At 44.5% G+C, this 23974-nt stretch overlaps 1 protein-coding gene across 6 annotated transcripts in view; it reads left to right on the top strand.

The window, feature by feature from the left end:
* SEMA6A (semaphorin 6A) overlaps positions 1-23974 on the top strand; it is a 125224-nt gene that overhangs the window by 50694 nt on the left and 50556 nt on the right. For 5 of the 6 annotated variants that reach the window (XM_027605014.2, XM_027605013.2, XM_027605011.2 and 2 more), the window contains exons 2-6: positions 13791-13928; positions 16157-16274; positions 20051-20111; positions 21100-21162; positions 21860-21961. In XM_027605014.2, coding sequence (XP_027460815.1) covers positions 13829-13928; positions 16157-16274; positions 20051-20111; positions 21100-21162; positions 21860-21961 — 444 coding nt within the window. In that variant the 5' untranslated portion in view covers positions 13791-13828. Of the gene's footprint in view, positions 1-4365; positions 4407-13790; positions 13929-16156; positions 16275-20050; positions 20112-21099; positions 21163-21859; positions 21962-23974 lie in introns of those variants that run through there. The other variant, XM_027605012.2, reaches the window with a different exon arrangement.

Genomic DNA, 23974 nt, shown 5'->3' with positions numbered 1-23974 from the left:
GATGGATGGACGGATGGATGCATGGATGGATGGACAGATAGATGGATGGATGAATGGAGGGGAACCACTGACAAAGGCAGTTGTGTACTCAACTGAACACTGAAAATAAAGTCTAACACCCTGGTTGGTATTTCCTCACGTCTCATGTTTTCACTGCTAACTCCCAAAACATTAAAGAAGTAATCCACAATATACAAAAGCAACGTTCCTGTGGAATGAAATCACGTGCAAAAATGGGAAAAATTACTGCTGGCGATTCTCAACCTCCAAGTCTACCTTTTGTAAGGGAGGAGGGGCATGCACATGTCCTTCATTTTCAGACGGTGACACAGCGCCCGAGCCTCTGTCATCATGCCCAGCCGCCACACAGCACCTTGCTCCCTCCTCAGTGAAGATTCCGGAGAAGACTCAGCCTTTCTTTCCTGTCTTAGTGCTGCTGGAAAGGGCTGATTAAATAGAAATGCGAGGAGCACATGTGCCTCCTCTTGCGTAACACTTCTGAATGACTTTTCTTTTTTTGCTCTTCGGAGAGCTGAAAACTCTGTTAACTCAACAGGAAGAATATCGCTATTTGAGTAGAAAATTACTCTGCCTTAGTCTTTTACTTATTCAAAGTGAACCTGGGGAATCTCCCTTTCAAAAGGAAGTTCATGCATTATTCCTTCTCCGTGTGCTCCATAGCTGTGTTCTTCCCATCGCACTGCTCAGACCTTAGGACCCTTCCCAGGGAGAAAGCCTGCATGACCCAGCCGGACCTCTACACTGTCTCGCAACCAGAGGATGGGAAGCTTTCAGAGCCATTTCTGCATTCCTCATGCCTCCATTTCCTCCCCCAGGAATGCCGTGCATGTGTGTGTAGGGACCCTTATGCTGTCCCGGGGTGACCAGCCACCTGGGCGTGTCTGCCGGGCTGGGCATGTGTCTCACTCTCTCTCCCTTCCCACCCTGATTTATCGCCTCTCTTTTGTCTGACCCTCAGCACTTACATTTGGCTTCTGCCTGTCATGCTCAAGCTTCCTGGATAATTTCACTTTTCTCCTGATTCTGGTCTCTCTCACACAGACAGTAATTATACTGATTGTCTGCCGTGCTATTAATTATGGGAATTGTGATTTATTTATTCATTCATTCATTCATTCATTCTTAGATGTGCGGGTTAATTGCTGATAACCATGTGCTGTTCTCCCTCCAGATAATTTGGACTGCCGTGATTAACCCTGCGTCCAGGTTATCTGCTATTCACCATTTGCCTGCATTTTATCTCAGAGCTAGAATTGATCACCATTGTGCCTGATGCCAAGGGTCCCTTTTGTGAGAGGACAAGGAGGCAGGCAATTTGTGGAGGGGACAATTCGTGGGGAAGCCCTCAGAGAAGGGAAGCAAGTATGTCTTCCTCCTCTACCCCCCACCCCGAAACAACCTGTTGCCCAAGAAAAAGCTGTCCTCCTAAAATATTCTTGAAGTTCAAATTCTTCATTTTATTAATTGATCCTTCAATGGACTGGTGTTACCTATGAAAAGCCAAGTTGCAGGTATCTGAAAGCTAAAGGCCAGTACATAAAGCAAATACTGCCAACCAACAATTCCCTCTGATTACGGGGATCGGCAAAAGCCATGACCAGGGTCATTCCATGGGGGAAGAAAAAGATTACAGACTGCAGACACTATGAACATTCCTTGGGAGAAACCACCACTAACTGCACCAATATGGCTGTGAAGTCTACCCACTGAACCCAGGGAGAGAGGGGAAGGAGGAGTCGGCTGTCAGGTGGGAGGAATAATGTAGCTCATCCAGGCAGGGGGCTGCTGCCCCAGGGGAGGCGCTCCCTTCTGCTGGTGGCCGATGTCACTGCTCACCCACCCATCTCCGAGACCCTCTCTACCAAGATCCCCTCCGCTCTGTGAGTGTGCTCATTCTGTGGAAGCCTGTTTTGTCAGTCCCTTGGATGGACAGGAGCCTGTCACTAGGAACAGAGGAAATTGAGACAAGATGACTCAGTCAGCAATTCCTAATCTCTGAATATTCTTTCAAGTATCATATGATACACTTTAAAAAAAAATGAGAGAGAAATCAGATTACATTCTTTTCACTGTGAGACTCAACACAGTACGTCTGGGATAATTAGAGAGCTCCTGTGTTTAGCAAAGCCAGTGCTGGGAATTAGGCTCTAAAGCATCTCCTTTGCTCTTTGTCTTTTAGCCTGTTTTTAATCTCCCCAGGGACCAAGGAATATAGTTCCACAGTCTCTTTCTTGAAACCTTTGCAATAGGTGTGCTTCAGAATTTTTAATTTTTCATATTTTAGAAAAGTGACATGGAACACATATCCCAGTGTGGACAGCATCCAGTAACCAAATCATTAGTATTTTTTGCAGTGGAGCATTATTTACAACAGCCAAGATATGGAAGCAGCCCCAGTGTCCATCCATAGATAAATGGATAAAGAAGAGGTGGTATACACACACACACACACACACACACACACACACACACACACACACACACAAAATTGGAATATTACTCAGCTATAAAAAAGAATGCAGTCTTGCTCTTTGCACAACATGGATGGACCTAGAGGGTATTATGCTAAGAGAAATAAGTCAGACAGAGAAAGGCAAATTCCATATGATTTTGCTCATATGTGGAATTAAGGAAACAAAAGAAACAGAAAACCACTCTTAAATACATAGACTTGGTAGTTGCCAGAGGGGAGGGGGAGGGGGATGGAGGATGGATGAACCGGATAGAGATTAAGAGGCACACACCTCTAGTTACAAAATAAGCCACAGAGCTGAAGCATGCGGCATAGGGAAGATAGTCAATAAGACTGCAGTAACATTGTGTGGTGATAGATGGTGACTACACTTGTGGTGGTGAGCACTGAGTAATGTCTAGAATGGTACGATCATTTCGTACACCTGAGACTAATATAACACTGTCTGGTAACTACATTTCAGTTTAAAAATTTTTTTTGCAGTGAAATGTATAAATACTCATCTCAAGAGGAATAAATAAAAACTACAGATGGTCTCATGCCAGTTTAGGTCAAATTTTGTCACCAAATAAATAGGAAAAAAATGTTTAGTTTTCAGGGTTTATTCCATTGGTTTGGTTTGGTCTGGTTTTTGTAATTGCAAATGAGGGACTGTGTACCTCTACTTCAAAAACCAATTCGCTTCATCCAGATCTAGAGAAACAGAAAATCAAATCTTATTTTTCTTTACACTTAAGAAAAAGTGAGGCATTTTTCAAAACAACCACTATGTGAAAATAGTTCATCCAGACGCCTACCACCTTCCCTCTCAATGAACAGGACTTTAAACCACAAAGTCTCTGTGCAGTGAACTTGAAGTCACCTATGTAAGGAATCGAGTCATTAAGTGGCAGAGACATTTAAACAAACCCATAATTTCCTGGAACTTACTCTTACTGGCCTTAAGGAAACGTATTTTCAGGATGTTTGGAAATCGTTATTAATTTTCAGGGTAGGATTTCACATTATAAATAAACGAACACTATAGGGAGTATTATCACCAGATTTGACTCGATTTGAAAAGACACAACTAGTGAATGGTGCTCTCTCTACCCCAATTCACACTGATACCTGCTCTAAGTAAATCAAGCCAGCCTAATAAAGAACATGAAGAAAGCCAATAAAGATATCATTCATTCAATTTCAGGAAAATTCAGCAGTATCTACCAAATGCAATAATAAATTTAAGTCGCTTTAAATGCACGGGTTTGCGGTTTTCATCCGGTTCACCAGGATATAAAGACTGGTTTTTCCTTTTAATAAATGAAATGAATTTCCTAAAGAACATAAGAAAATTATGGAAATCCAAGAGCTAATGCTTCTGTCTCACTTCTGTCCTGGATGTGTCTTGTCTAGACAGAGACACACAGATAATCCACTGCCTATGTAGATATTTCAGTGATGATAAGAACCAGTCGGCAATAGCATGCTTTGTTATGGAGCAGATCCTGAAATGATATTATGTTTCTCTATATACAATTAGAAGCTTGTAGTCAAATATAAACTCTATTTTTGGCCTGCACATTACTGGAAGAGCATCAGAGCTCACTGAAAGAGACAAGGGACACAATGAAAGACCGCATGCAGCCAACACCAGAGAACCTGATCCAAAAGGTTTAGTTCAAGAAACTGTTTTTCACTGCCTGATTTTGAGAATGTGTAGGGCTCAGTCAAAGTGTCCATCATGTGTGTCTGGTGATATTGTTACTTTGGGCTGTTATTCAGAGCTCAAAGGAGGAGAGAGACTTTGCAGGTTGTTTTCATTTCTCTCCGAGCCATGTTTGAAGTTGACTTCCACTCCAACAGGGGCAAGAACACAGCCCTTCAGCCCAGCTCAGCCGGAGGCAGTCCCAGGCCAAGGAGGAGCAGAAAGGTGAGGGTTGCGGCTGGGAGAGTCTGTTTTCCATTAACTACACTGAGAGCAAACAGAGCAGAAAGTATTGGGGAGAGTCATCCCATCAAAGGCCAGCAATTGCTCCCTTTTAGTTGAAAGCAGCTCAGGATTTTGACAAAGTTTCATGGAAAACCCCAGACACTAATGTCTCGAGTTTGCTCTCTATAAAGGCACTCTGCAAGTATCTTTCTAAAGGCACAAGGAACGTGTAGGCCTGCTATTTTTTGCCCTGTTTCATTTTTAATGAAATTAGCAATGTACAGAAAACTAGGGAGAGTAATGAGAAAAAAACTCACATAATCAGCACCTTGAATGAACAAATACCAATATTCTGAGCTCCTGCTTCAGAGCACGCCCCCCCCCCCCCCCCCCCGCCCCGCACCCTTCTTCTTCCTGGGTCATCTTCTTAGAAGGAAAAAGTAATGTGATACGATCCTTATTCTCAGCTATAATTCTTTAAACCGAACTTTGGGTGAAGGGCAAAAATCCATCCACTACTTTAGACAAATATTTGAAATTCCTTAGGCAAAGAGTGAAATGGTCCAGTTTCCATGTCTGAAAATCTGATCGGCATGGAGTTGCTCATTTTACCACACCGTTCCCTAGACCTGGTCCTGCCTGAAATCGCACTTAGCTCCCACTCGCACCCGGTCCACAGTGACCCGCCACGCAACCTGCCAAGTCTCTCTCCAGCCGGAGGCCTAGGGTGATCATCCATCCCAGCCACATGCCTTTACAACACCTTCACCCTCTAGACATTATTCTTCCCAACAGGACTTTTCTTTCTTTCTGAAACCTTATTGGTATTTGTTTATGTATTCTATTTTGAGACAATGGGCAGGAGCTGTTGAGTCCATCTACTAAAGAGTATGGTCCAAGGGCGGGAGGTGGGGGGTGAGGAGACCTTTTTTTCCCATCTCTGCCTGCATCAGCATCTAGCACAGAGCCTGGCTCGCAACAGAAAGCAGGGAATCAGGCAGTGGAAGTAATGAACATCAGGCAGCAAGCCCAGGAGAAATGAGTCTTGGCTGCCTTTCTGAAAGCAGTGTAATGTAGGGACAGAGCTCAGTGAAGGAGTCAGGAGTCCTCCACTTCTGTTCAGCTTTGCTACTTCTGAGTTGTGCCACGCTTGGCAAGGGACCTCACTTCTCAGGCCTCAGTTTCCTTAGCAATAAAACAAAGGGGGCATGTGTTTCTGCCTCTGGAGCAGATGTTTGAGTTCAGCAATGTTATAAAAGCTGAAAAGATGGAGGTGCCCAAAAGCTGGTGTGTGACGTGGCTAAACATGGTTGGGACTATTGCAGCTTTTTGAGACCCAGACAGTTGGACCCAGTATTTTCAGGCCTGCTAAGGTCATGACTTTACCCACAGAGCGCTAGTGAGTCAGGAGACTGTATCTGAAACATCCAAGTGAAGCGCACCGGATACACTGCCTCAGGGGTGCGTGTGTGTCGGGCAGGAGGGTAAAGACAAGGAAAGCTGTCGTAACACAGAACCCCCTGAAAGAGAAGACTTGCCTTCTCCCCTTAAAAGATGAAATAGGTTTACAACCTGACTTTGTTTTTCCAACAATATTTTTTTTTCCTCATACGACTTCCGAATTCACAGCTGCTTTCCTGCTCCTTTGTGACAGCGATTTCAGACCTAAAATGGGACATTATACACAGTCGATGTTCATGATTATGCTCCACTGAATGCCAACGTCATTCTCCAGAATGTGCTGAGGTTAGGTCTGTGGCATTTCCCTTGAAATGGGGGCTTCTAAGTCTCTGCTGACGGCTCAGAAGAGGAGGAGGAGAGAGACCAGAATCTTTAATAGAGGCTAGGGCCATTTTTCTCATTTGCATGAACCTTGTATCACCCAACAGGTGGCTGGACGTGGTCCCTGAAGCCTGGATCAAGCGGAGCTTTCAACCAGGATCACCAGGCCCATGTTGTTTCTCATCCCATCTGGGAAGTGTTCTTTGGTGGCCCGGTTATGCATCCTGAGGACAGCATCAGCGTCTTAGTGTTTACAGCTACCCTGAAACAGGGCTGTCCAGGTCAGGGAGGGCCACCTGCTATTTAAACACTCTTTAATGCCTGATTTCAGGTCCCCTGGTGCAAGAATCGTGAGCAGTTCGGTCTCCTGGGAGACAAGTCTCCAGCGTTCAGCAAGCTGGGTTTTCTGCACCCACACCTGCTCTCCCTCCTCTCTCTGGGCAGAGGTTCCTTCCCCTGACTTGAGGGGTGTCCAGATCTGTTTATCTTACCAGCTGCTGAAGCAGGCAGCCTTATTGTTACCCTTCGTAACAGACACTGTTCTCTATGATGTATTGACTTTAAAACATCACTGCTGAGGAGGGGGCAAGCACGCAAGTGTTTCCACTTAACACAGTGTTGTCACGAGTCCATCAATTTCTCCTAAAACCATGGCTGAGGCGCATTTGCATCTTTCTATCACGTTAAGCCTGCGATCACGGGGCCATAAAGTGGAATGAGCCTTTGCATGCCTACATGTCTGGAAGCAACTGTGTACTCCTTTTATAGATTTTTATTACCGAAGCCATTAGGGACTTTCAGCCACTCTGTCCACGTGAGCAGAGATGCATCAACCTATATTCAACTATTATCTTAAGTACAGTTTCTATTTATGTCAGCAGCTCTCTCTTTTCCAGCCTTCCTTCTGTTCCCCTTTCTTTGATGTCCTGGAAGGACATCGACTTTGGCGTCACACAGACCTGGGTTTACATCTGCACTTCCCCTTCTTACTGACGGTGTTGTAAATATTGACTGTGCCACCTGGACATGTCCCGTAACCTCCCAGAGCCTCAGTTTCCTTGGGTGCATAAGACCTTAAGCCCATAAGACCCGTCTCCCTGGGTTGCTGTGATGTTTAAATAAGACAATATGCATATGTACCCTCCACACCGAGGGTGCTCAATAAAGCTCCATGCCCACCCCATCCCTTTCCCATTTTCCGTGCTGTTATTTTCCTTTGCACTCGAGTGACTGCCAGGATTCACATTTTACAAATCACACGATGTGAGTTATGCCATTCTGAGACAGGCTCTCCGCCTCTCCCAGATGCCCACCCCCCAGAGACAGGAAGCTCAGTGACCTGGAAGGAGAAGAGGGGAGTGAGGGTGGGAGGAACAGGGAAGGACAAAGAGGAAGGGGCTTCCTCTCCCACTAAAGGGGAACACCAGCTCGGGTGTCCTGAGAATCTGGGGCCCACCCGAGAATTTCTTAAGGGATTCCAAGAGAAGGTATTAAAAGGCAATTTTTAAGTATCTCAACAGAAGAATAAACATTTATTGAGGGCTACAACTTTTATGATCATTAGCTCACAACCAAGCTTGAGACACTGTTTTGCCCACTCTAAGGATGAGGAACCTGGGGCTCAGAGAACGTTAGCTGGTATGTGGGATTCAAAACCCCATGTTTTCACCCTCTGCTCTTTCTGCTCCCTACATTATGAGCAATAGTTTGGTTTTATGGAAGAGCTTTTACATAAAAGCTTATAAAGCTTTTATAAGAGCTTTATAATGTCACAGATTTTTAAAGACATGACATTATAAAGACAAAGATGATGAGGCCAGAAAGCTGGAGCACAGAAGCCAAGATATGGAAGCAACCTAGGTGTCTGCCGATAGACGGATGGATGAGGAAGAAGTGGGGTGTGTGTGTGTGTGCGCGGACACACAAATATGCACAGTGGAATACTACTCGGCCGTAAAAAAATGACGAAAGCTTGCCATTTGCAACACGGAGGGATCTAGAGGGTATTCTGCTACGTGAAGTAAGTCAGACTGAGAAAGATAAATACCATATTTCACTTATATGTAGAATCTTAAAAACAAAATAAATGAACAAAACAAAACAGAAACAGACTCATAGGCACAGGAAACAAACGGTGGGTTATCAGAGGGGAGATGCGTGAGGGCATGGGGGAAACAGTCAAAGGGGATTAAGGGTTTTGCAATTCCAGTTATAAAACAAGTCAGTCATGGGAGGTAAGGTACAGGTAGGGAGGAGAGTCAATAATCTTGCAATAACTTTGTATGGTAACTACTCTGGTTGTGGGGATCATTTTGCAATGTCTAAGAACATCGAATCACTATGATGTAGACCTGAAACTAATAGGGTATTATAGGTCAGTTGCATGTCAATTTAAAAAAAAAAAAAAAGAAAAAAAATTTTAAAGCTAGAGCAATAAAAATGGAAATGTCATCCTTATTGTAAAACCCAACTATTTCAATATAATTAAGTGGTAACAACCATGGTCTCTCTGGCCAGGGTAGAACTACTTACGGGACTTGAACCCTGTCCTGAGGTTGAAACTAGGTGGTATCACAGGCTGGGATTTCTCTGCTCTAGCTCAAGGAACTTCTCACAACAGGAGTGTCCTGGCTCCAAGTCACTCCATGTCCTGTGCTCCCTAATCACCACATTCCCACTCCCTTCGTCACTGGGGCAGAATCACCTAGAATCACACAATCTCAGAGCCTGGAAGAGTTCCAGAGGCCATTACATTTTATGTGCTTTCATTTTACAGGTGACGAAACAGCCAGCAAGGCTACGTGACTTGCCTAGGGTCACCCTGTTAATGTGCCCTTCCTTTTTTTAATGACAGCGTGAATTATTGATTACCTTTAAAACTTATGAAATCAGCAGAAAATGGGCTTTTTAAAAGAATTAGTGAAACACGGTAGTAAATGATTTACCTCATAAGAAAAAAAAAAAAAAACCTGCCACTACCATCATCTTCTTTATTCGTGGGACACACGTAGAGCTATTATCGAGAGTATTTTGCATTTGCAAGTCTCCAGATAAATTATTTTCCTCACTGTTACCACTTACTATTAAAACATTCATTGGATGCCAACACTCTGGAAGATGGTACCCCAAGTTGTATCCATACAGCCAAGTCCAGGGACAAGGGCAAGCACACTGTGCTGCTGGTGCAGGTGTTCATAGCATGTGGAGCAGCCCATGTGGGTCTTTAAAACAAGCAACATCCGTTCACATGTGTGTGCAGACATTGGGTCCCCCCAGGTTCACATACTAAGACTGACATGCGTTATTCTGCCTTTTTTGTTTCCTTATCTGCCGTGCTGATGTGCTTTCCCTGAGTGGCATGGAGGCTGCCCTCAGAGCCTTTGGGGGTCAGACCAGTGAGGTGAGCAGGGGACGAGGCTTCCTAAGACAATGGAAAGTGGTGGGAGTGTTTCCAAATGGAGAGGGCTAGCCCGCTCTACTTTAGGCAGCCACTGCTCCGCTCCAGAGTGTTGGCCATGTGAAATGTGGGCCAGCCAAGGCAGATCTCTGATTTTTCTTTTTTAAAGAAGCCAGAAAGCCAGAGTTGTATGTTAAATCTATTTTTTTTTCCCTAAAATGTTGGCAACTTAAATTTAGGGTTTTTTCTGCTCCGTGAGCCAAGCTTTGGCCAAGTCCTACCAGTTTATGAGCCCGAGTAGAATTTTCCAGGGCAGGCTTTGGGGGAATGGCTGGGCAGAGGATTGGGGTTAAGCAAGAGTGCTGCTCTGGCTGCATACGCTTAGGCTTGTGTGACTCCCAAGTCCTCGTGGCACTTACGAAATTAACCTGATTAATCAGAAGTAAGACGTGGCAATTTGTGACCTCATCCTCTGACTTCATAATCATTCCCAGTCCTGGTGACATCCCCTTTGCTTTAATGCTTTGCTGACACAAACGACCTGCTATATGACAAAGGTACGCAGGAGGGAGGTGGATGGAAGCTCCAATCACTGAAAATATTTGTTCATTTTACCATGCAATTATCCCCACGAAATGCAGTCACAGGATTTTCAGACAGACTTCCTTGCAGCCCCTTTTGTTCGGCCCTCAATCTGGAATACTGAGGGCTGGTTTCCTGGCCAGTCAGCATTCTGCACAGACCATTCAACTCATGGCAGCCCATGGCCACACCACCGTTTGTACATCGCGGCTCTGTTAACTCAATTTGGTCTTAAAAACTCTAAGGGAAAAATTACAGAAGAGAATTTTTATCTGGGCTGAGAGCGTGTAGTAAGTCAACACAATTCTCGCCGATGTGACTCAGAGTAAAGTCATGTAATTAATTTTAGATGAATCCAAATAGATCTAATAAATTCGCCCAGCAGATGCCCTATTAAAATTAAGAATGCTCTTAAGGCTTTCCACAAATACTGCAGGGTTGGGGAAGAGGGGGATTATAACTTTAGAGTAATGGTGGATTTTACAAGGCCATTTCTCTTTAGGCTAAGAAGAGTGGAAAGTTGAGACAATAAGATGGGAAATTCAGGCCCAAGGAGCTGACTTTTGAAGTATATGTTTTTGTTTAGAATTAACCTCATGTTGACAGTCTCCCCACTATCTAATTGTCTGGGTATCTGCTGAAGTCTAAGTCCAATTTAGCCTATGTAAGCATGGTCACGGAGAGGGAAACCAGCAAATGGCTACAGATGCCTAGAAATATGCTGTATGTGGGTAGCACTGCTCAAAGTCTCAAAAATTCCTCAAACAACCTCTTTCATTGCAGCAGCCCAGCTAGCTCCAGAGTTTGAAATTCAGAGGCAAGTGCCTGTTTGTTTTTTGTTCTCCCAGGCTCGAGGCATGTCTGTATCACTGCAGTCTTAGCAGAGAGACCCAGCCCGCATTCTGCAGAATGGGAAATGACAATGTGATTGAATTGGGATCTCTCCACAAAGTAATCATTTCAACAAGAAAATATATTGTCTACATATTTACAAGGGTTAGAGCCCAAAGTTGTGTAGGAAGGGAATAATACATCAAAGCCTCGGCTGAAGACAACTGTAAAGTGTTCATGTGGACGGCCGAAGGTACTGCCAGAACGCTTCCTCCCATATGATGTACATGTTAACAACCTGATGATATGATGATAGAAAGACACATAAAACAGCTATTTTTCCTGGCACGGAGCCCTACTGTAAACCTGGAGGTATTTAAATACCCCATCGCAGCCACGGCCCTGGCTGTGTGTAAGGATTAAAGGAAGCCATTGGAGTGCAGAATAGGTTTCTTCTGCAAGCATCACCTCCCTGCCAAGTTCTGGGGGTGGCGCATGGTACATCCATGCCATGCAATCTTAAGATGGGAACCACAAAACTTGGGAGATACAATAAAAGAGCAGGGCTCTGTCTTGCTGGCTTGTAGGACATTTGTACGAAGACAAATGCCAATTGGGGAAGGCCAGAGAGTCATGTGGCATGTCGAGACAAATTAATCTTTAAAAGTATACATATATTTCCCAAGATTTCTAAAGGACTGAGAATCAGAGTTCTGAGTCTCCATTATTCTTCCATTACATGCTGCAAACTCTCTGAGGTAGTCTGCTTCTGTATTAGGCCATAATACCGTTTCTGAGCCCTTGGTAAATGTTGCCACTTCCTCTTGCCCCGCTTGCTTTCTCATCTAAAATGTAACAGCTGACTGGGATCTGGTTTATGTCTTACTTGGTCCTGTGGCCAATTTCTCTTTAGTGTTCTACTGAACAGATGCCATGAGAAACAGACAAGGGGACCTCAGGGCTTCTTCCCCTTTGGGTTCAGAGTCTCCGGAAGAGGAAGAACTGGCAAATGAATGACTGAGTAGACAATCGCTTTTAACCTGTCTATAAATACATGTTTATGTCTCTTGGTAATGGATTGCCCTTGTGAGCAAGTCATCATTTAAAGTTTAATTCTAATCTCTACACCAGAGATGGAGATACAGAATTGCTTGGGCTTTTCGCTCAAGCTCTCTCCCTCTTTTTCAAGATAAGGCAAATTAATTCATGTGTACTTTTCAACTGAAGAAACGATTAAGACCCAGCTGTGTCTGTGAAATTTTAAGTTGTGGTGCAACACTCGGGACTTGTTAATGCTTTTTTTGGCATGAAGAAGGGAGACATAGGTATCTAATATTAAGTGTTCTAAAAAGCGTAAGTTTGTTTGCCAAATTAACTTTCTAAAGACACCTAAGTTACTAAGTTTGACTTTTCTACACACAAATCTTAAATGATTGATGGACCACTGTAAAATAGCTTTGTTCAACAAAGATCATCTTTGGCAGGCTACTTCAAAGGCTTTACCACTCTAGAAAGATGAAAAGATATCCTCATTTTACATTAATTCCCTTATAGATCAATACTTATTTGAAATATGCCTGAGAATTATGCGATATTCACTGCATTATGAGCCTTCCTTCACCATATTCAGCAGCCCCACATGGGATTGCTTCTACTTCTAAGATTTAGGAGTATTTTCTACACATAAACAGCATCTTGAAGAACATACAGCTGGGCAGAACAGTATATCTGGCACTACTGTTCCACCAAGGCAGTATTTGACACTAAAATATACAGATAGAGAATTTTTTTCATCAACAATACCATTTCAGGGGATGCCTGGGTGGCTCAGTCAGTTAAGCGTCTGCCTTCAGCTCAGGTCATGATCTCAGGGTCCTGGGATCGAGTCCCACATTGGGCTCCCTGCTCATCGGGGAGCCTGCGTCTCCCTCTGCCCCTCCCTGCCACTCCTGCACTCACGCTATCTCTAATAAATAAATAAAGTCTTTATAAAAAATACCATTTCAGGATGTGGTTTCAGATTCTCCCTATAGTATTCTTCAGAATCTAAAAGGACCCATTTCTTTCTTTTTAAACATAGATTGTGTGATTTTATTTATATCTAAGGTCATTCTAGAATTACTGTGGAATTATGTAAACCAAGGGTGAACATTTCAACTACGGGGGTCAGGCAGGTAACAGAAATTAGCAAAGAGGGCGCATTATGGGGGGATGTGCGCAAGCGTGTGCATGTGTGTTGGGGGTGGGGGGGGTGGCGCCTGAAGGGAACAGTCATTTAGGTCAATATGTCAGATATTCTGATTTTTATTAGAAACCTTTTTTTTTTCAATATTGGCAACCACTTCAAATTTTTGAAAGATCCGGAGCTGGACAAACAAAACACGTCTGAGGGATGGCATGCTGCCGTAAACCTGCTGAGAAGAAAAGTATTTACATGAAAAAGAAAAAGAAATGTTTTCTCAGTCGTCCACACTTTTTGGAATGCTGTTTCGTAACTGTGAAATAGCCACTTATGATGGTCTTAAAATGGCTAGGACAGAGGAACTAATAAAGCTCTGGGGTCATGTGTTTGGGAGCAGCTTTGCAAAAGGGGTCAGATGTGCGGGGAAGGAGGGTGCGGTGGGTAATGGATACAGGTTTCTTATGTAAAACACAATAATCCGTGAATTCACAATGGAAAAGAGATGAAGCAGCGACCCTTTTTCTCTTAAATTTATCTTCAAGGCCATTTCATTTTATGGAGGTGAGTAAAGCTGACTTGCAAAAAAAAATCCTTCTTTGCTCTTTGGCAGGGTGAAGTAGAGAAATAAAGTCTCCCCGCTGAACTACTATGAGGTCAGAAGCCTTGCTGCTATATTTCACACTGCTACACTTTGCTGGGGCTGGTTTCCCAGAAGATTCTGAGCCGATCAGTATTTCGCATGGCAACTGTAAGTATCCACAATCACGTTGTCATTCTCTCCCTCTGTGGGCATCTCAGGCTGCATCAACCAGCTAAACACCCAACATTTTCTAAAATGTAATAAAATAGACTTGTTAGTAGACAACAGAGGGGTCTCATCAAATTGGGGAGATGGCTGTTCTGTAACTCCGTTAAATACTGTTGTGGCGACACGTGTGTGTGAACGTGCGTGTGAGGATCTGAAACGTTCCTCAAGTACCTCTGATGAAGTCTCAGGCCACTAAAAGGAGGCCATCCTCGATCATGCCCAAAAACCAGCCATGGGAGAATATCTCTACTATCTGGGTATCGCCCGGAGTGCACATTCTCACATGTGGTTAACGCATGGGCATTGTTACACAATGAGAATGGGAAAGAAGATGACTGTTTTGGAGTACTTAGGGACAAAAATTAACTTTTCTTTTAGACTTAGAAGTAAAAAGTCTGCTGGACTCTGAACTCACAGAGGACCTATTTTAACTATTTATAACTGTCTTTTGGCCTCCGCTTCATTGTCAAAAGGGTAGAAAGCCACATGATTAAGACAGTTGACTACTCAAGAGGGAAAGTCCTACCTGTCTGTGGGATCGAACAGCCCATGTACCGCTTCTTTTCCTTCCCTCCGAAAGACAAAATATTTTATCACAGTAAGGGTGAAAGGGAGCCCTTTAACCAAATATCTATTTTCCCAGTAGCCATCCCAAAACAAACTGAACAAACCCTAAGGAAAATATTTAGCATCTACAGTGGACACTAAGGAGATCCATCAACGTGTGGCTTTCTGCTGGACAGTCCCTGAAAAGGGAAATAATTTCACATGAAGGTGAGCTGGCAACACTTGGCACAGCAGACAGTGAGCAAACAAAAGTCAGGGCACACTCAAAGACCCAAGAACTGTGTAGTTCGAAATCACTAAAGTGGTGGTCCATCTGACTCAAGGTAACAAATCTTAATACACATTGATTAATTCCCATTTGGGACGGGTATTCTATCTCTGGTGCTCTGTAAAGAAGAGTCCCCAGCCCAAATATATGCTGCTGAAAATGAAATGTCAATGGACACTCCAATCCTTGACACTAGAGGGACAAGAATTGTCTTAGCAAGCTCCTTGATGAATGGATAAATGAAATCTCAGAGCGTGCAGGCGAAAGCACAAGATAATCCCGTACCAAGCTTGACTATGAGTCAAATATACCAAGGCTCCCTGATACGCACTGTGAGTAATGCTCAGATACTACAGGGGATTCAAGTGTAGGGGTCTGAGCAGGAATCTGTGAATGGGTTTCAAGTCATTATTTACACCCCACCCCACCCCCACCCCAAAAAAACATTTTTAAATATGACCCATCCTTCTTTCCTTCTGAGTTTCTTTGGAGGACTGCCAGTGCTCTGGAGAGTGTAGGTTTAAAGGCAGAGAGATTTTTGAAATGTAGGTATTTCTAAAGGTCAGATATTACTACAAATTGCCCGCTCTCAGCTAGAGAGAACTGTAGGAAAGCAGAAATATGTTCATTGACTCTCTAAGTCAGGGAAAATTCCAGATCACCCGACTGGCTACACTCCGTTTGACCCTGTCCTGTCAAAGCCCCCGCTTCTGTGAGATTAGCCAATTGCTTAACTGAAGAGTGAACTTCCCACAGTTCCTAGAATGCCAACCAACCTAGCGGGGCTGCCTTCAATAGGAGATTATTCCAACTGGACGCCTGTGGAGACTGTATTTTTCTTCTGGCTCCTGGACGAGGGTTCTCGCCTCCAGACCACATTGCCTTTGTGGTGACTGATGGGAAAGCTGCTTTGAAATAGTTTTGTCCGGAGACAAGATCTTTGGCAGGCTGCCCCCCAGGCTTAGCACTCTAAAGAAGATGAAAAGAAAACTGGAAGAAAAGAGCACCTTCATGTAAAGGGTTCACTTGCAAGTTTAACCACCCCCCCCCGGCCCCTGGCAAAAAGAGGGACAAGTCAGAAATTGTGACACGGAGAAAGAGAGGTCCAGGCTGATTATCATCTGGAAATGAGACTGTAACATGACTGTCCTCACAGAGCCCCTGTCTGTCACAGGCCTTCCTAAAATCACAGACTCCTTGGAAATGGAGAGCAGTGGCATGGACTGACTTAAGTACGGCTTTCTTTTTGGGACCAGCCCCCATCCTCTCTCTGCCTTGTCGATTCTTGGCTTGATTTCCTCTCCCTCTCTTGCCCCATCTCTCCTTTTCACAGATACAAAACAATACCCGGTGTTTGTGGGCCACAAGCCAGGACGGAACAGCACGCAGAGGCACAGGATGGACATCCAGATGATGGTGATCATGAACAGAACCCTCTACATTGCTGCTAGGTGAGGCGCCTTTTGCTCACGTCTACCCTCAGAGGGGGGCTTCCACCGTGATCTCAACCTGGGTCTCAACTGACTTATCACTGCACACTGGGAAGAAGAAACAGAAATTATGTCTGTGATACTTGCATGGCTGTGAGCCCAGATAAGGAACAGGTCAACAAGAACAGTGCTTCATTCTTCTAAAGCACTCAGGTGTTCTCAAACGACAAGCTATGCGACATAAACCAAAAACCGTGGGCCACATTACAGTGTCCTGCGAGTACCCCACAACATGTCTCAGGGAGCAATGCCAAAGCCCTTTTCAACGATTTTACTTCACAAATACGTACATGGTACATACTAGTTGTATGTGCTGTGTAAGTTTTTTATAAATGTTCATTCATTCAATCCTGGAAAAGAACCCTAGTTCAGTGAAGGAGCTATTACCTCCATGTCTTTAAGGAAGAAACCCAGGGAGAGAGAGGTGAAATGCCTGGACCAAAATGACCAAGGCAGGGTTTGAAGTGGGGTGGCCTTGCTCCAGAAGCTGGGCATTTACTCCCAGTACTGGGCAGCCTACTGAGGAGGAGAGATGGTACTATTTGTCCTGGCAATAACTTTCTACTAGCTTTTGCCCATGAACAAAGCCAGTGTGGGTATTCCTTAGCAAGTGTTCCACTGAGGTCCTCAGTAGGTGCCTCGCTGGTAGAATATCAGGTCCTTCTTTTTTTTTTTTTTAAGATTTTATTTAAAATTTTTTGATGGAGCACAAGCAGGGGTAGGAGCAGAGAGAGAAGCAGACTCCCCGCTGAGCAGGGAGCCCAACGCTGGGCTCGATCCCAGCGCCCTGGGATCATGACCTGAGCCAAGGGCAGATGCTTACCTGACTGAGCCACCCAGGCACCCTCATCAGCTTCTTTTTAAATATCATTTTTAGATCCCTAAATGTAGCAGGGCTGGAAGATTACATTTGTAGTCAATTATCTATAGGCTGGTCAAAACAAATGATTAAACACTGGATCTGTGAGAAATAGGTTGAGTCAAGAATCTTCTATGATGATTCACTCAGCAATTGAGTCTCTAGGGGGAAAAACAGGGTAACGGACCTCATATCTGATGATTTAGTGTGGGTATGGACTGCAGGTCCAGGGCGGCCCTGAGTTAGGAGCAAAAAAAGAGACCATTATCCCAGCTCGTTAAAACCCAGACAGTGTTATCCTAACCCCACCCCCACCCCACAAAAAGGAGAAATATAAGGGAAAAAAGGAGAGAAACACATTCATGGTTTTAAAACTCTAAAACAGACTTGCCTTTTGGTAAAGGTCAAATTTGTAAGACCCCAGCACTGACCTGTTGGTTTCCACTCTACACACAGCCACTTGCCTTCAGTACCCACCCTTGGGAAAATTCCTGAAGGAGCTTCCTGGCCACCATGTTTAGGGTCTCTCCTCTCCCTTCAATTTCCCAACACTGCCCAGAGAGATCCAGGTTCCTGGGCAGCAAGTGACACGAGATGTAAAGCCCAATCCTTCCCCCAGGCTCAAACCACAGCAACACAATTCAGTTTTGCTCACTGGAGCGTGGCGGGGGGGTGGGGAGGGGGTTAAGAGGAAGTCCTCGGATTAAGTCAGTTTGTGTTCAAATAACTGAATTCAGTTAAGTACAGCTTATGAATCCTGGGATATACACACGGGCAGGTGGGAATAACCGTCCACTCCGGCCTTAGGTTTAGCATAAAGCACGGTTTCTGTTTGCTGGGCAATGTGATCTCTTGGATATTGAAAAAGATTTCATTCACAGAATCCTATTTTTAAAATAGGCTTCCCAGTTCTTCCAGACAATTGGTGTCAGCCATCAGAAACCAAGTCCCATCCAGAACCCAGAGACTGACTGAGCCTTGATGGCAGGAACCCCTTTCAATTCTGCTTTATTACTATCCATTTTGAAAATTCTTGTTTGTTTGTTTGTTTAATCTCTAAACTGCTAATTAACATAAACAGGCCATGCCAGAAAGGGGCAATCCCAGAGCTTTCTGAGGAATTGCCAGTGCATATTAATCAGCTGTTAATTTACAATTCATATATTCAGCTCCTACTTAAAAGTTTTCAGGGGAGGGAGAGCAAGGAAAAACCTAGAGTCATCTCAAACCTGATACCAAAGTAATAGGCAATTCCGTCCCAATAATGAGCCTGACTCACAGCACCACCAATAAAGGCAAACAAGTAATAAACGAATGCAATAAAACTGCCTTGAAATTAAAGGGCAGGGTGATTGTGGCTCCCTACTGAGGTTCCAAGAACTTCCCACTTCAGCAATTTACAAAACCAGGCTCCCCATTCTCCCCCCTCAGCACACACACACACCAACCCACCCCTACACACACACACACACACACACACACACACACACACGCACACCAACCCACCCCTACACACACACACACACACACACACACACACACACGCACACCAACCCACCCCTACACACACACACACACACACACACACACACACACACACACACACACACACACACACACACACACACACACACACACACACACACACACACACACACACACACACACACCCCGAGACTCAAACACTCAGAGTTGCAAGGAAATTTTGTAAGCCAACCGCCTTGCCCCCAACCTTTATTTTCACATGAGAAATCCTGTTTTTATTTCTCTTTTTCTCTGTTGTACTTTGCCTAAAACAGTAGCAGATTTCCAAAGAAGGTGGGAGGAGGGAGAATTAAAGTGAATCCTGACAGCAGATCATTCCTTTCCTTTTTTCTTCCCCACTCCCTCCACTTTCTCTTAAGTAATGAGGGGGCCTGAAAGTCTACATGGGAGCCTTGAGGTCCTGGTTTAAAGCTGTGGGTAATTTTCCAACCCCAGGACTTCCTGCATTTTAGAAAAAGTCAATGTTATTTCAAGGGAAAATGAGCTGTTTTGCTTTCCCTCGCTAGCCCCCCATCTCCCCAGTTGAGTGAGTTCTTTTCTTTTTCTTCTGAATTCCAGACAAAAACGCCCTTGTGCTCAGCTCACACAGAAGGGGATGTTTAAATATAGCCCCACACCTGAGCTGCTGATTCTGTTTCTTCCCTTCCAGGGGGGGGAGATTGGCAGCAGATCGTGAAGGCAACCAAATTCTCAGCAAAACAGGAAGGTGAACAGAAGCAAGAAATGTAAACTTTAGCTCAAGTACATTTTAGACCTTAACTGACCATCACTGTGTGAAGAAAATACTGCTTTCTGGAAATAATTTCACTGTTATCGTCTTCCATCTTGTCAATCACATTATCAAAGTGAAGGCTGGAAATAAGTTTTGTACAGGGAGAAACAGCCAGAGATGAGCTTTTTGTTAGCCCCCATGATGAACGAATGTGGTTTGTTGCATACCAAGTGTTTGGTACATGGATTTGAAGATACCGAAAGGGCATGGGGAAACCTACCCGTGTTCTGGTTTTTGGATCAATTTAACTTTCGAAGTCCTCTCTCCTGAACTATGTACATACAGGGATTCTAGTGCTGGTATGAGTGGCACAACAGCAAAGTTTTCATAAAAAGGTGCCCCTTTCAGCAAGATGCCATGATTTGTCAGAAGTAGCAGAGTGTGATCGAGAGACATGTCTTGCAGGCTGAACTGTTCCCTTTTTCTTGCATGCGGATGTCTCTTTTCTAGTATCGCAGATATGGATTTATCTGCCTTGAATGAGATATACACTCATTCAGGAGAAAATTAACTATCTTGACTCCTGTGTTTGACACTGTATCAATTTCTCATTGTTTACAGGGACCATATTTATACTGTTGATATGGACACCTCACACACAGAAGAAATTTATTGTAGCAAAGTAAGTAGTTTTAAAACCATATTTCTAAAATGAAGGGCTTTAGGATACTTCTTAAAGGGAATACGTATTTCAAATGCACTGAGTAAGATGACATGGCTAATAACTGGGAATGATTTGGAACATTTTTTTTGCAATCCTACAAATTTGGGGCGAATCCCTGTTTGGAAACAGCTATCCACTTCATAGTTTATTCACCAAATATGTGTGCCTGTGTACTTTGGAGTTATAGGTCATCTCCAAATTCCTTTAATAAAATACTACCATGTTTGTCCAGGAAAATATCAGTTTTCATATGTAAAATTCTGCCCCACAAATGTTTCAATGTTACGTTTCCATGTCTTGCAGTATTAAGTTTGATTTGCCTGTTGTGGCTCAGCAATCTGATCATTAACCACTTCAGACAGACATAAAATATAACCTAAGCTTCCCCTCTAACTCCACATGGAGGTATTTTAGTTAATAAAATCTGCCACAGAAGTAGACGATCCCTTCAGTCCATGAATTTACGTGGAGTGGAACCTGAATTAAATCTTTGTCCACCCAAAGTGAATGTCCCCTTTATGTTTAAGTAAATGACTTCCATATTTTAAGGAAAAAAAGCACGCTTTATGAAAAGTGATTTATCAACTGAAAGGAAAGGGCAAGGACGTGTAGTTTATCAAAATGAGCGTCATTTAGCAAGTTGATTTGGATATTTTATGAGAAATCACCACGCTGTTGTTTGTTCTTCTTTCCTTTTCTCCTTCATCTATATCTCAAGGAGAAGAAGATCATTCTGTAGTTTAATGAATAGATAGGAGTTCAAAATTAAATGAATGGTTCCCATCTCTGATCTTTTGTTGTGATGGTGAATTAATCATGGAGAAAGGGTGCGGAAAGCTTTCAATAAATATATGTTCAGCCTCCGTCTCCCCAAGGGAACTCTTACTTCTAAAATCAAATGCAACCACCTCTGGGCTCTAATTGATTTCTTTCTTGATCCCTGCAGAAACTGACATGGAAATCGAGACAGGCCGATGTAGACACATGCAGAATGAAGGGAAAACATAAGGTAGGCAATTTTCATTTCTCCTGCAGCTGCCACTTTGCGTTAAGTTTTTGACTATTACCTCCGGCCATAGATCGTGATGTGGAATGGATCGCCCTAGTCCCTAATTGCTTTTTCCATCAACTTATTGAAGGCTTTAATTTGCAAAAATAGTTTGCTTTTAATGTGATGAAATATTACGACAGCTGCTAGGGCTACATCATGAACTATTGAGGGGCACTGGGGATTATGGACACCAAGTTGGCTGCCCCGACTCTTCCGAGCACACTCTCCGGTAGCCCCCTGCACAGACCAGAGTCCTCAGGGAGGCTGAAGAAGAGCTCAGAACAAAGCTGCTGCAGACAGACAGGGGTTTGGGCCCTTAGTCCCAGAACAGCATAAAAACACACTTCAGCCAGGAGCCTTGCCCATCAAGGGACCCTGGGACATCTGGCATTAAAATTAATAAGATGGAAGGTTGGCACTTCCACGCTCATTCTCTCTGTGCTATGCTTTTAGTTACTGTTAAAAAAAAAAAAAGCCATTGTCGTCAATGTCATCTTTTGGTAAACATCAGAAGGAGCTAGACTTCTTAAGGGGGGGGGGGACACTGCAGCCACCTTCCTTTTTAACCTTGCTGTCAGCAGATGGTGGTAGACGGTGAAGGATGCGCTTCCATATTGGACAGACTGGATACAAAAGAGTTTGCATTATTTTTCAGGATGAGTGTCACAACTTTATTAAAGTCCTTCTAAAGAAAAATGATGATACTCTGTTTGTCTGCGGAACTAACGCCTTCAACCCTTCTTGCAGAAACTATAAGGTAAATGCAGTTTTGTCAGTTGGGGACCACATGGGCTGGACGTATTCCGTGATTTACTGTGATTGTACCTGCAGCAGCCTAAGAGGGGTAATTCAACACCATCTGGGTTCCTCTCCCTCATTGGATTTAATGTACTGCTCCACATGAGTGATCCTGAGCAGGCTCCTAAGCTTCCTGTTTGTGCAGGATTGACTGACACATCTTTAAGGAGCCTACCCAGCAAAGTTAGTTTCTCTAAGACCCTATTCTTCATTGTTCAAAACGCCAACAGACTTTTTCATGTATACCGTGTGGATTTCCTCTTTCTCTCTCCCACCCCACCGTCTCCTCGCAGCACAAAAACACACTTAGGTTGTGAGTGATTCCTATTTTAAGAGGTATCTCAAAAGCATGCCACTGGAAACTGTGGACTTTCTTCCAGGAGATATTTCTAAGACCGCGGAAATTTAATTCCATTTAGCACTCAGTTTACCTGACAGTGGCCTTACCCACTGGGGCCTCCATGCAAGGGAGGATTAACAAATCCAGCTGGCTCTGAGCGGCAGACAGAGGTGCTGTTGAAGCAGCAGGAGCAGAGGTGGCCATGAGCTAAGGTCTTGGCTTCACATCTGTCAGCCCCCTTGCCCGTTCTTTCTGCCACAGCCCTTCTTTCCGCAAACATGTACTGTGTTTCTCACTTGGTCAGGCACTGAGGCTGTAAGGCCAAAGAGGAGGCCTCCATCCTTAGGGAAGCCAGACAGGGAGAAGAGAAATATCATTGCACGGGCCACTACCGCGGCGACTCAATGCAGAGCATTATGGAAGTACAGCAGAAAGGCGCTAAGCTTAGCCAGACGTGAGGAATCAGAGAAGGCTTCCAGAAGGAAGTAGATGACCCCTCTCTTCAGATGCTCCCCGCTGCTGTTCTCACATAGGGAACATGAACACCCCCAGTCCGGGAGACACCCTCAAGCTCTGGGACTATCCACAGCCTGACCCAGTCCCTCCCAACAGGTGCTCCGCTCATTTGTGCGGGGTACACAGTGGGTGAGAAGGCTAACCTTTGTTTTAAAGAAGTAGACGTTAGCCGAAGGAGGAGAGAAGGGTATTGCAGGCAGAGGGAACGGCATGAACAAAGGCACTGAGTAAGAAACATTCTGTTGAGCTTGAGAAACTTCCTTTGGATCTGAGTGCTGGACCCTGAGGTGACAATAACTGAGAAGTGACAATAACTGGAGAGGTAGGGGGGGATGGGGATGGGGACGAAGGGAAGAGAACAGATTCGGGGAAAAACCAGTAGTAGTTAAGAACTGATAAGCAGGGGCGCCTGGGTGGCTCAGGCGGTTAAGCGACTGCCTTCGGCTCAGGTCATGATCCCAGGGTCCTGGGATCCAGCCCCGCGTTGGGCTCCCTGCTCCGCGGGGAGCCTGCTTCTCCCTCTCCCTCTGCTGCTCTGTCAAGTAAATAAATAAAACTTTAAAAAAAAAAAAAACAATATGCAGCCCAGGATAAGGAGAGGGAGGGGTTAAGAATGACTGCTAGGCTCTCTCAGGGAAGGGGATGGATGGAGCTGCCAGCATTGGGGACGGGGAGTAAGAGCAGCAGAGCGCTGGGGCTCGTGGGGGCCGGCTGTGAGAACGTGGGGCTTCAGTTCTGCGCTCTGTGAGGACGCCCAGCCCAGTGGATGGCACTGCCTGGGGGATGTGAACAAACAGAGCTAACAAGATGGATGGGTGAGCCCTGATTTAGGGAGAGCCGTGGAGCGAAATGCACATTAGGGTTTCACCAGCATAAAGTGAACCCCCTCGGCGTGTGAAGAATGGGAAGAGAAATGATGGGCTGATAGCCAAACCAGAGGGCTCACCAACCTTTCGCTGGACAGTTTTTAAAAGACCCTCAGCCTTCACACTGGCATCAGAGGCGGGGGGGTCTTACCCTCATGCTCCTCTTCTACTTGACACTTACAAGTGGGCCCCAGCAGGGCCCAGATTAGGGTGAGGCAAGGGAGGCATGCGCCCCAGGCACAAAATGTAA

Source organism: Zalophus californianus, chromosome 5 (assembly GCF_009762305.2).
Source record: "Zalophus californianus isolate mZalCal1 chromosome 5, mZalCal1.pri.v2, whole genome shotgun sequence".
In the NCBI taxonomy this organism is placed as follows: Eukaryota; Metazoa; Chordata; class Mammalia; order Carnivora; family Otariidae; genus Zalophus; species Zalophus californianus.
This window is presented reverse-complemented; position numbering and strand designations above follow the sequence as displayed.